The following is a 13,731-nucleotide window of genomic DNA, read 5'->3' on the forward strand; positions in this document are numbered from 1 at the left end:
CAGCCTTCGTCTCAACTCCTGCTTGTCTTTCAAGTGAGACTCTCTGACCTCACTCTCCTCCCTGCTCTGACATCATGCCCATTAATCATCCACTCCGGGGACATGGTTTTGCCAGCCGTCACCCCTGGAGGCAGGGCTTTCTGCCTTCTTGGATGTGCAGCTCGGTTGTTGCTGTTTTCAGGACATGATCCCTTTTTTAATCGCTGGTCTTGAAATGCAAAAAAAAGCAACATAGGAAAAGGTCAAAGGGGGCAATTGGCCTTAATCCCTATCAAATTAACACAGCACCACCCCCGTGTGGTGACACGCAACACTTGAGCTCACAGTTTCCCGACTTCATTTACATCGAGATGTCTCCGACACGTACAACAACTCCATACAATCCTATGTTTCCTACGAAATTCCTCTATCTACCCCCACAAACATAACAATATACATCCATATGCACGCACGCACACACACAATCACAAAGAGGGTACCCACACACTTCCAGGCATAAAACACGACAATAGTGGATGGAAATGGTATACAATACAAGAACGAGTCAATAAGTTACACCATTTTGCTCTCCACATCTCTGATGAGTATGCAAGGGTACAGACTGCAGATCATTTTCCATCACAATTCCTGATGAGCGACATGCATGCCCCACCTCAATGTCACCTTTCTAAACGTATAACCAAATAGGGTTAGTGTGTAGCCACAATTAGATGGCTGTGTGGAGTGCGAGCCACCTCAGACCTTCTTCAGGGGCCCAAACATGTGGTAGTCTGATGGCGAAAGGTCTGGGCAAAGCCAGGTGTTGGCTTAGCGGCTAGGGATCGTAAGGTACCAGTGGACTGGTATAGGGGCACAGCATCAGCGGCATAGCCATGCCCCAACAAAATAGCTACCAAGTACCAAGCAACCATACGCAAGAAGGTGGTCTGGGTAGTATGGCATGTGCAGGACAACCTTCCACTTAAGTTTGGTGATTGTGCCTCCTGGCATACTGGTGGTTTTTAGGTTTGGCATGTCCTGTTGCAGAAGCACACCCCAGGACAGGAGACTAGGATGACATCTCTGGTCAGTCTGTTCTTGAAATGAAATCCAAAGTGGCCTGCTCATGTTCCAGAACACAGTCGGCATGATTTTGCGAAGACTGCTGAAACTTTAAAATCTTCATGGGAGATGTTCAATGCTTCCACTCCGTGCTTTCTCTTCAATCTCGATTCATATCAGAACACCCATGTCTTCTACCTGCAATAAGAGACAGGAATTTGTCTTCTTTTCGAAGTGCGGGAATAAGGCTGCACCTATTTCCAAAAGCTGGGCCTTGTCGGCATATGTGAGCATTTTTGGTCCACACCTGTATGCCACCTTCAATAGTTGAGTTGGTCTTGGACAATCGTATGCACAGTACCAAGGCCGATGCCTTTTTAATTGGCAAGGTTGTTTAGTGTCATGCGTCAATCACGATGGATAGGTTAGTCCACATCGGCGATGTTAATCAAATACTTGGTCTTATCTACCTTCTCCAACCTTTTCTATCCATCTGTACACATTTATTCAGCCCAGGCATGATACCACAAACTTTACACTCGGTCTGTTAATACAAATTACACTCATGACTTCTGCCCATAGAAAACAGTTCCTGCGTACAACTTTCCAGCACCGCCATATTGGTCATGTGATCATCACCAAATGAGCACACAACACAAGCATATTGCTGGTGAATACAGGCATGCATACAATTGCATGTGCATTGTTGGAATGAAAAGTACCCTAATTTATTAAAATAATCATTTTTGTTGTTACCAAAATGAGAGTTGTTCCTTACCATGCAGTGTGCCTGTGCACAGCAAAGTGCGAGCCTTGTTGGCGAGTTCATGGTGAAGCGCACCGCCCTGCAGTAAAACCTCCATCGCCTCTTGCTTGGAGCCATCGAAGAAGTTATTCTGTATTGTCCGTGTCACAGAGCGTGCACCATCCTTCAGTTTGCCACCCTACGTGCAGACGTGACACTGTCACAAAGGGTGCACACCTTTATAGCTGGCACAGACACAAGGAGTGCCCACAGATTAAGGTTTACAAGATGGTATGTTCCTAATCTTTCATGCCCTGAAGTTATATGTGAAGTAACAAATGATGCTAAATATCAAGAGTTCTTGCCAACAAACTACATGAGGCAGAAATTGTACGCACCTTTGTCTTTCCCTCAAGTGCACCGGTTCCTGCATATATCTTGCTAATGTGGTCACCGACCAGAGCCCACAGCGATCGATATACCTCTTCGAACCGTGCCACCAGCTGTGGTTTAGAAGCAATGTCCAGCTGTTCCAGTTGCCAGCGCAGAACCTGTGTAGCGAATCATCGAAAGAGCACTGTGAACAAACTTGAAAGATAAGTCAAACAGCAGAATGCAGCTACACGCATCATAGAAGGATGCAACTCTTCCATTAGTCGACAACTGAGGAAATTTTTTTTATTTTTTTTAAAGGACGACTAAATTGGTACACAACAATTTCTCAAATAAATTATTTTAAAATCCAACGAAGAATATTTGTGCTGATATCCTAATAAAAGCTTTGACCTTAACGCACATGGTAGTGAGCTCCGGTGTCCATCAAATACATTTTCACAACTTTTGGTAATATTCCTCTCTGGGCAGCGTGAATTTGAAATGTTATTCATCGATGACAAGCCAATGCTCCTGGGTGTTACAAATCATACAATTGGCCACAGCCTGTGAAATAAATCGTTAGCACTCAATACGAATCAAGGTCGACAACTGGGCTCCTGAAGAGGAGAACAGGAAAAGACCAGATAGAAAAAGCACATGTAAAAGAGAGATGGAAGGACAAAACCAAAAGTCGATACAAACAATACAGCAATATGATGGCAACCTTCGAAGAAAGTGAATGGAAGCAAGAACGAATGGTGATAGAATATGAGGTACACATAGCCTTGGAAGAGGTGGCAAATGGAAAAGCACCAAGTGCCAATTAAATTCCAAAAAACTCAGGTCGTTGTGGAGAAGGCAATCAAAATTTTAACGGCTTTCTGTACACAGACCTGGAGCAGGATTGAATGGACCAAAATGTGGAAGCAGTTAGTCAGCATACTATTGCCAAAGAATGCTCAAATAACTGAACTATGACCTTGCTTTCACATGATAGCAAGCTATTATGAAAGATCCTTCAACACAGACTGGAAGAGACTTCATTAATGGAGAAATGCCCGTTGAGCAAGCAGGTTTCGGAAGAGGAGGAGCAAGACATATTTGATAGAGATAAAAATCGCACATCTGAGATGGATCATGGGGAAAGCAAGGGAATATCAAGGGAAGGTGTATCTCTGTTTTAAAGATTATAAGCAAAGCCTTCAATCATGTTGATCTTGAATTGATATGGATTATGCTGAGAGAAATGGGGGTGTCGGAGCAACTGATATGTCCAATAAGAAGCCTGCATATTAAAGAAACTACAGCAAGAACAGATTATGGAGACACGGAATGGTTTGGAATTGGAAAAGGGGTCAGACGAGGGTTCATTCTCTACCCTTAATTGTTCAATCTGTATAGTGAGTAAATCATGAGGCAATCAAACTTGAATGACAGAGGCTGGGGTCAGGATCAGAGGAAGATGTATCATCAACCCGAGGTATGCTGATGATACCCATCTGTTGGCTGAAAGTAAAAAGGACCTTATGAAATCAAACGGAAGACCAAATACTGCATTGGAGTCCTCAGAAGGAACCAGACCAAGTAAAGAACAGATATGGAGTCATCCGGAGGAACATGGACAGGATTTGGATTTCAGCTGCAACTCCTCTACCCTCAAACCCATACAGGTACAGCCAAGTGAGCCTCACAGAAAATTTTCTGCAATAATTCACTTATCCTCTACAGATACATAAATACAAGAGAAATAAAAGAAATTTAAAAGCAAGACTTCGAATGAACACAAAAAAGAAATGTGAAAAAGTAGAAAGAAGTGAAAGAAACAAAGAACAAAGATGTCGGGAACAACCCGGAGAGAGATTTCAGCAGTTACCCCCCAGGTTCAAACAAAGAAACAGGTACAAGCTACCAGGGGTCCTGCAGACAGTGAATAAGGAAAGTTAAACCTCAACAACAAAATAATAAAGTAAATAAATAAATAAAAGAGACTAAATTAATGTCAACTGAGAAAAATCGACATGATAAGATTGGGAAAGCGATCATGTGGAAATTGAGGAAAGGTTCATCTTCATGGGCTACAAGATTGAAGCGAGTGGAGAATGTAGAGGAGACATTAACAGATGGTTAGTGTTGGGGTGAACAGGTAGGTCAGGATTGACAAAGATCTGGAAATACAAAGATGTGACGATACAAACCAAGAGAAGGCTGGTGAATGCTCTGGTATTTCGATGTATGGATGCGAGTCATGGACAGGAAAGAAAAAGAAGAAAAAGAAGAAAATTGACAGTTTTGAAATCCAGTGTTGGAGACGAATGTTTACTATTCCATGGACTGTAAGAACAAACAAACAAATCAGTGGTTGAGGAAATCAGACCACAACGTACGTTAGAAGTGTCGACTCAAACAGAAGGTGTCATACATTTGGTTGAAAACATACATCATGCATGCAGAAAACGAAATTCTAGAGAAATCAACAATGCTGGTGCAGTTGAGGGAAGAGGAGGAAGAGGCAGACCATGGATGCACTGGATGGATAAAGTAAAGGCTGCAACCAAGTTTCTCTTCCAGAGCTTCAGAAAAACAGTGCAGGATCGGGATGTTTGGATAAATCCGATCATGAATGTCATCACCAGAAGTCGGACACGACTTGATGGAACTAGATATTTTCCTGGTTTGCTTTTGTGTCGGCAGAAATTTTCAAAAGCTGTTTCTATGCACTGTTTGTTATCATAAAGTTTATTCTCAATTTGCTAGTCTGCATTATTCTACATGTGTGCACTTCCACAAGCATTTTCTTTCTAAATAAAATAACTCTTAAACTCATGAAAGCCTCCATTAAAATATAAATATATATATATATATATATATATATATATATATATATATATATATATATATATATATATATATATATATATATATAATTTATACATACACAAAATAATAATCTTATCATCCTCTTTATAAATCAACCAAATTCAGTAATCAAACATCAGAACATATTAAGACATCACATTTAAATGTACAGGATGCAATGGAATGAAAAACCAAAGCAGATTAGCATGATTAAGTGCACAAGTAACCACCTCAAGACCGATGTAATTCTGCACACTATTGGTTCTATCAAGGCAGTCGAGACAGTTGGTGCGCACCGTACCACTTTGCATTCTGGGGGGGGGGGGCACGAGTTTGCAAATGATCAATCGAAGATTCAATATGCAACGACAGTAGTTGTAGAATTGATGATCAAGAATCATTAATCGCATTCAGCTTGGATTCCCATACGAGTACACAACTCAAATCCCAAATGTATGTATTTGTCTGTAATCTCCCCATGTCCTTGAAAGTTATGTAAAAGTAAAGTCTGCTAATCTCCTTGTCCTGTGTGTAACATGTTCAAGCTCATCCATGAGCTATAAATATAGGAATAATAGGTATACATAAAAAAAACAAATCAAGTCGCTCACCCATAATTGGAAGGAATAACCAATCAGCTCTCACCTTATCAATTACTCTAAGTGGCAAGAATTTCAATAAATTAACCCCCATGCTCTTCCAGCCACAGAAATCTGCATAAAGCAACTAGAAAAACTACACAAGCCCTTTGCCATTTCAAATCATACCCAGGATCCTCCATAGCTGCAGACATTCACATGTCGTACATACATGAAAATCCCAACGCTACACTCCCTCTTAACCACCATATATCATAGGAAAATAAAAAATAAAAAAAAACATCAATAAATCTTCGGTCTTGAAAATAGACAAGTATGTTCTGCTGAAGCCACCGGGTCAGAGGTGAAGCGGTATGCGTGCGCACACGGCGTTTAATGTCATGTTGCATTTATTGGGTCGGAAGGGCTCAGTTTTGGTTGACACACATACTATATATATATATATATATATATATATATATATATATATATATACACATACACACACACACACACACACACACACACACACACACACACACACACACACACACACACACACACACACACACACACACACACACACACACACACACACACACACACACACACACACACACACACACACACACACACACACACATCAGGCTACGGACAAAAGCTTTGTAAGTGGTCAGGAGCTCAAGAGGGCCCAGGAAGGACTTAGCACGACGGAGGATTCCCAGTCGGCGACTGGCTTTTGAGGCGAGGTTGGAAATGTGACTTTCCCAGGAAAGGTCATGGCAGATAGTGAGACCTAGAAGCTTGAAGGAAAAGACTTCTTCATGAGGGTTGTTGAGAAAGTGGATGGGGGGGTTTTGTAAACGGTCCTTTCAAAGAGACATAGTGAGAGTGTGAGATTTGTCTGGATTGAAAGACATGTTCCACGTGTTGGACCAGTTTGTGATTTTATCCAGATCTGCAGTGAGTGCAGAAGCTGCTGCTTGCCGGTCTGAGGGATGACAGATGGTACGGCAGAGGGTGGAGTCGTCGGCAAAGAGAAATAGAGGATTTTCCAGAGAGTCGGAGAGATCATTGATGAAAACCAGAAAAAGAACAGGGCCCAGAACATTACCTTGAGGAACTCCAGCCTGTACAGGAAGAGGGGATGAAAGAACTCCATTTAGGGCCACACGTTGACTGCGACAGGAGAGGAAGTCTGCGAGCCATGAGTGGAGATGGCCTTGGATACCATAGGAAGAGGGTTTGGTGAGCAGGGCAGGGTGCCAGACTGTGTCAAAAGCACGTGAGATGTCCAGGGATACGGCTCGGATTTCCTGTCTGGCATTGAGGACCTCCATCCATTGATGGGAGAGCAGAAGCAGCATATCCAGGGTAGAGTGACCTGGTCTGAAACCAAATTGATGATTGGAAATCAAGCCATTGGAGAAGAGGAAGGATTTCATGTCTGAAGCGATGATGGATTCCATCACCTTGCTGATGATTGGGAGAAGGCTGATTGGTCTGTAGTTACAGGGATCTGTTTTTGCACCTTTTTATGCAGGGCAGTGATGTTTGCAGATTTCCAAGCAGATGGCAGATGACCTTGGGCAAATGAGAGGGTGAATAGAACAGAGAGAGGATGAGCAAAAGCAGAAGAGCAGGCTTTGAGGACACGTGGGCCGATGCTGTCTGGACCGGTTGCAGAATCTGACTCGAGGTTTGAAAGCAAGCTCTCCACCTTGTCAGGAGAAAAGGATACAGAGTCCAGGGACAGTTGGTGCGACTGGGTAAAGTGGGTAGAGAAAGTGATGGGTTTAGAACACAAGATTTAGCTGCAAACACCGAGTTTAGACATTCAGCTTTATCACGTGTGGAATCAGCAGTGCGGCCATTTGAGGTAAGGGAGGGGATGGAGGGGGAACATGCACCAGAAACAGATTTGATTAAACGCCACCAGGATTTTGAGGAGGGAGAGAGGTTTGAGAGTTCAGACTTGAGATGAGAAAGATGTTGTTTTCTGGCTCTCCTGAGGGTAGATACACACTTGTTCCGAGCTTTGTGGAAAGAACTGAGATTGCCCTCAGTTGGGTTTGCTTTCCATGAGGCAAAGGCAAGTTGTTTCAGGACAACTGCCTCGCCACAAGCTTCAGTAAACCAAGGGCGGGAGGAAGGGTAAGACAACTGAACACGAGAGGGGATAAATCTGTGCATGAGGGAGAGCAAGTTTCTTTGAAAGAATTCCCAGGATGAGTTGATGTTTGAGAAAGTAGTGATAGGAAACCAGTCTGTAAGTTTGATGGCTGCTCGGAGACCCTGCCAGTCGGCTTGAGTGAAATGCCAGACTCGACGGCGGTGAGGTGGTTCTCTGATAACAGCCAGAGAGATGTCCACTTTGACAAGGACGTGGTCAGAAGAACCAATTGGAGCGAAGGAAGAGCAGCAGATATTGTCAGGGAAATTTGTCAAAATCAGATCCAGAAGAGATGGAGTACCATTGGTTGAGATCCTGTTCGGGAAGTTGACCGATTGAGTCAGTCCCAATGAGTCGCAGAAAGCTTTTGCTGAGGTGCCATGGCAGGTGAGAGACGTACCCACACCTAGCCAACTGGCGTGATGACAATTGAAGTCACCACATAAGAGGAAGAGAGAGTTTGGATGAGAAGATAGAAGATGGTCCATGTTTTCGGATAGTGAGGTGTAGATGGAGTCATCACTGTTTGGTGGACGGTACAGTACACATATAAACATGAGGTGGGAGTGGAGGAGAAGCCGAAGCCAGAGGTTGACCAAAGCCAGAGGCCGAAGCCAGAGCCACCAGAGACCTAATCGAAAATCCGGCTCGATCGTTTGTGCATAATGTATTCCAGACTACAAGTGTGAATTTTCATGACCATCCGAGCATAACCCGAGGAGAAGTTGCATTTGGCGCGAAGGCACCTCCAGCTCTCGCATATTATCGATTTTTGCACTAATTGACCTTTGACCCCTGACCGAAGCGAAATCGGTCAATATGTCCTGAGGCAAAGTTGTAGTACTCATTGAGTACCATGAACCTGCAAAGTTTCATTCGTATCGATGCACTCACCTGGTCACTAGGGGGCCTTCAATTTTCACGCATACCCTAATTGTAGGGGGCGCTGCGGGTAAAGTATTCCATATATCACAAAAACCGGAACAAGCTGGTAGGCGACATGGCTGCTCGCTCTAGATGGAAAGCTGGCCGACGCGACTTGCCGATATTCATGTACATGCTATCAATCAATTTAGCACAATAAATATGATTATCACAGCCCTCTTCGTTTGCACCCAGAAACCCGCCTTGTGAAATTTCAGGCATGTTTCCAAAGATACTTTAACAAATGGCAGTCCTGGTAAATCCATTTATCTATTCGCCAAAGATTTTATTTTTTTTTATATGATGCTGTAAGACATTCTCCTTGGGCACAAAAAAACAGGTCCCTCGGAGGTATTGATTTTTTTGTAGAGTCCACAATAAGTGTACGATGTACAATAAAGTATTTTAGCTGTTGCTAAAGGCCCGGTCACACCTTGACGTTTTAGCCAACGTATGCCGATTTTTGAATTTTTTTTCTAAAACGCTGGCACACGTTGAATACGTTATGGGTAAGTTTTGATAACATTGAGAGCACGCTGGCATACGTCGTAGTACGTTGCCATACGTCGTTGTACGTTGGCTTTAAACGTTGTACTTTTCGGTTGTCCTCAAATTTTTTCATGCTTGAAATTTCACGACGTATGCCGGCGTATGACTCACACGTTCCGCTACGCTGGCCACAAGTTGTAGGCACGGTCTGCGATCGTTGACAGACGTCAACACATGCTACTTGTAAGTTAATCATAAGTTGAGACACGCCGAGGTAATGTTTAGCGTACCCGAAACTTATTTCTAACCTATGATTAACGTGTTGTTGGCACGTTACGCGATCGTTGCCACACATCGACAGACGTTACTTTTAAGTTACTCATAGGCTGAAAGACGTTGGTATAATGGATCGTCCTTGCGTCAGCGTCCACGGCCACGGCCAGGACACTTATTTGCAGCATTCTTCAAACTTTTCTTCGGCATGACGAGGATGTTCACACTTCGATGTCTAGCTTGGCTATGATTCCAATTGTCCATCGGCAGCGTCTATTTAAAATAGTCGAGTTTGAGCGTTTTAACACGTTCAGAAGAAACGTTTCAAATTTCCAAAACCCAGCGTCAAAAAACAAAAAAAAACAAAGGCGAGTGACAGCAATTTAAATCGTTCATTGTAAACAATGAAAATGGCTGAGTGGTACCGTTTAAAAGTCGTTGAGTGTAAAAAAAATCCAATTGTTGAGCGCAAGCGTCTACTTTCAATAGTGGAGATGCAGCCATTTAAATCGTTGAGTGGCAGCCTATGAACCTACCCGTGGACACGCGGACGCAAGGACGATCCATCATAACCCACACCCTCCCCCTCACACCCACCTACTACTGCCAACATGAACAAACTACTACTAATACTAATACTAATACTAATACTAATACTAATACTGATACTGCTGACATGGACATCGACTCAAAAAGGACTCGAAAACACTGTTGGGTTCCCCTTTTATGAACACCATTTTTATATACCAATTCCCAAAACCGCTGGGAACACGTCTTTATATGGCAATTGTAAGCTAGAAACAAATTCATTTTTTTTTTTTTTGGTCGACCGGAAGACGTCATTGGAATACGTCTACATACGTCGATGTGTGTTGGGACTACGTAAAGAATTGGTTCAAAGCACGTCAAACGTAGGTTAGAAATAAGTTTTGCGTAAAAAAGACATTACCGCGACGTGTTTCGACTTATGAGTCGCTTATAAGTAGCCTTTGTGGACGTGTGTAAGCGTCCACATATCGTGTGTAAAACTTATCCTCATCGCATGCGAACGTGTGTCATACGCAGAGTACGTCGTAAAATTTTGAACATGTTCAAAATTTCTTGACGGACTCTACTTACTACGACTTATGATAGCGTATTTAGCGTTCTACTCGCGCATACCAAACTTACCCATACCGTATTCGACGTGCCCCAACGTTTTAGACACACTTTTTGTTACGTCGGCATACGCTGGCAAGATCGCCAAGGTGTGACCGCGATGTTGACACTTCCATTTCTACGGCAGTTATGATTTGAATCGTTGTGCGTCAGCCTTTTAATAGGCTACGCCACGACATCGTCGGCGATGCGTGCAACGCGCTATGCCTGAGTTAGACTATCGTTGGGCATCGGTTGTGTAGGCCGACAACAGGTTCAGCATTCGTTGGTACAAATTATCTATAACACAACGAAACGTTCTGTGTCCATTACCAATGCGTTATACATAAGACCAAGTCGCTATGAATACGTCCGAATCTTTAAAAAAAACATCAAAAGTTCAACGTAAGCCAGCGTTTTACATACATTTTAACACGTTGCCATCGCTGGCTAAAACGTCAAGGTGTGACCGGGCCTTAAGCAACGGAGGTGTGCATAGCAACCATTCATTTTTGTGTACATGCTAGCCAATTGTACACATTTCACCCAAGTTTCATCAAAATCAGACTCTTTCTCTTAGAGATATTCGCAATGAACCGTTTCTGAAATGTTCGACATGTACTCGCCAAAAACCTATCTCCTCCTACAAATATTTTTTGTTTGGGCTGCAAATTCGCATGAAGGGAGCGAGATAGATTGCGCACATAACACTAAGCTTCGATTTTTCGATTTTTTATCTTTCGATTTTTTGACCACTTGAAAGGGCCGTTGCTATGCCGTTGCTAGGGCTCGGGGTCCCGTATTCGAAAGCACATGATTCCCAGAAATATTGGTCCTACCTACCAAATTTCATTGGAATCGGTTGAGTGCTTTGATTAAATTATCACAGCCGCACATCTGAGATGGGCTTGACCAAAGTTTCAACGCTAGGCTTGACCAAAGTTTCGCGGACAGACAGACAGATGGAAATGTCCAGAATAAGGGTGCTCTAAGAGCAGCCAACAAACATCCAAACAAACAGACAGAATTACTGACAATAAGGGTCACCTATTTCGGCAACCCAAAAAAAAAAAAATATATATATATATATATATATATATATATATATATATATATATATATATATATATATTTTTTTCTTCTAAAATGAAGGACCAGGGTTAACAAAACTGTTTCATGGAATGACTTATTTCTTTGCATTTGCTTAGATAAGCGTGATGTACTATTTGTGCAATAGATACGTGTTGCATATGTACAGCGACATGTTTGTTGTCCCTAACCTCCTGTTTTGTCCTCCCTATTCAAACCTCTCGCTGTATTTTTTTTATGTTATTGTACTCCGTTTACATGTCTTTACAAAGCGCACACAAGAACTTTGCAGCTCAAGCCATGAGAATATGTTGCTGTGGCAAATTGCAGTGAGATAGCAGGCCTTTAGCCTCACCGCAGGAGCGGATTGTTGGGATGAAACAGCATTGAGGAAGCTTCACCACAAGAGCTCGCTCATGTGGCCTGGCACGAGGCCAGATCAGCGGTTATCACATGTGTGGTTGTCAGCTGGCAACGTACCTGAGACAGAGGCAGTTGATTGTTACAGCTGCTCTGGAAGAGGTAAGGAGACATGGAAGCCAAGAAAGCAAGAATTATCCCGAGAGGAGAGGCAGCAGATTGGAGGAACGGCAGGAGAGAGAAGAATGCCCGAGTCACTGAACATGCGGAGCTGAGTGTGCTGAATGCTGAAACTGTGAACATTTAGTCCCCAGAGCAAAGAAGGCTTTGAGGGAGCCACAATTATGAAGCTTGAGGAGTTTGTTATCAGCAGCTCTCTGGTGTAAACCCAACGTACCAACGTACACTGCTTTTGGACTCCTGCACAGCTTGCCTCCAGGTTTGCAATCAACCTCTCACCTTGTCATTTGTATTCTGAGTTCTCGTCGAGTGAGTGAATGGGCCCAAAGATGAGATCGGTTAAAAAAAAAAAGTCTGCGAGGTTTGAGGGCAGTAATGGATAAACGCATTTTTTACAGATTCATTTATATTTGTTTATTGCACACGATGTTATTACCTCCATCATCTAAGGTGGACAGAGGCTACGTTTTCACCCCTGTCTGTCTTTGTAAGGAGGCTACATCAAAAAGTTGTGGACAAATTAGGACAAAACCTGGTAAACAAGTTGGGTGTGTGACAAAGACGAATGATTCGATTTTGGTGAAGAGCTGGATATAAAATTTTTCTTCACCATCGAGAGATCAGGTTAAAACGATATAAAGCAAAATATTTCAAGAAGTTTTAGACGTGCGATGACAAAACTTGAAGGGTGAGTGGGGTTGGTAACAAGAACAAGTAGATTAGATTTTGGTTAGGGTCCAGATACAGATCTGCCCTATCAGTTGGATACAAAATGTAAACTGTTCAGCCAGGTGCAGGTATGCGCTCTACCGAGTGCCATTCTAGTTGCTTCATGTCATGCTTCCCCCATGCCATTTAATTGTTAAAGAAATGCACCGATCTTATGGTTGCATTCTGCTTCTTATGATGATCTCATTTGGTGATTTCAATATCGTTATATGAGCTGGCTCAATCCGACTCAGAGTGCTCATGATCTTCGGTTGCTCGGCCAGATTAGGAACGTCGCGAGTGCCTATTGTCGCATCACTTGGTTCATTAGACGGTTCCTACGAGTATTGGAATCTCACAAACGGGTCCGGAAACTTGCTCGGGACTGTGGAGTTAACTGGCAGTTGCAGTTGTTTTGACATGAGCCATGGAACTCAAACCGGGGTCCCGGACTGGTTGCTCGGCTGTTACAATGTGTGTATGTGTGTGTCGTATGCCTTGGATGCACTCCTAAACAGCTGGATAGAACGAGTTGAAGTTTTGTGGTTGTACTCGGGGTGTGCCCAGGAAGGTTATATCGGTTAAAAAATGAAAAAAAAAATTGTAGTTGAGGTGGTTCAGGAGGGGTGACAAGCCGCAAATGCTCAAGAGAAATGTGGACCGTGTCGTGCCACCTCCCCCCGTGAGAGTGTAATAAAACTCCAAGTGGTTTCTAGTATATATAATAATATGTATGAAAATGGTCTACAATTGAAAACTTGGTCAACTTGAGCACATGCTCTGTATTTGGTACTCCTAAACAG

General features: G+C 43.0%; 1 protein-coding gene across 6 annotated transcripts in view; it reads right to left on the reverse strand.

Moving 5' to 3' along the window:
* Positions 1-13,731, reverse strand: part of SYNJ1 (synaptojanin 1) — a 120,392-nt gene that overhangs the window by 29,522 nt on the left and 77,139 nt on the right. For all 6 annotated transcript variants that reach the window (XM_085860495.1, XM_085860499.1, XM_085860498.1 and 3 more), the window contains exons 10-12: positions 5,248-5,329; positions 2,185-2,337; positions 1,820-1,985 (exon numbers count right to left, since the gene is read on the reverse strand). In XM_085860495.1, the coding sequence (XP_085716621.1) occupies positions 1,820-1,985; positions 2,185-2,337; positions 5,248-5,329 (401 nt within the window). The remainder of the gene's footprint in view (positions 1-1,819; positions 1,986-2,184; positions 2,338-5,247; positions 5,330-13,731) is intronic.

This window comes from Eptatretus burgeri, chromosome 16 (assembly GCF_056783735.1).
Source record: "Eptatretus burgeri isolate ZD-2024b chromosome 16, Ebu_testis_v1, whole genome shotgun sequence".
Classification (NCBI taxonomy): Eukaryota; Metazoa; Chordata; class Myxini; order Myxiniformes; family Myxinidae; genus Eptatretus; species Eptatretus burgeri.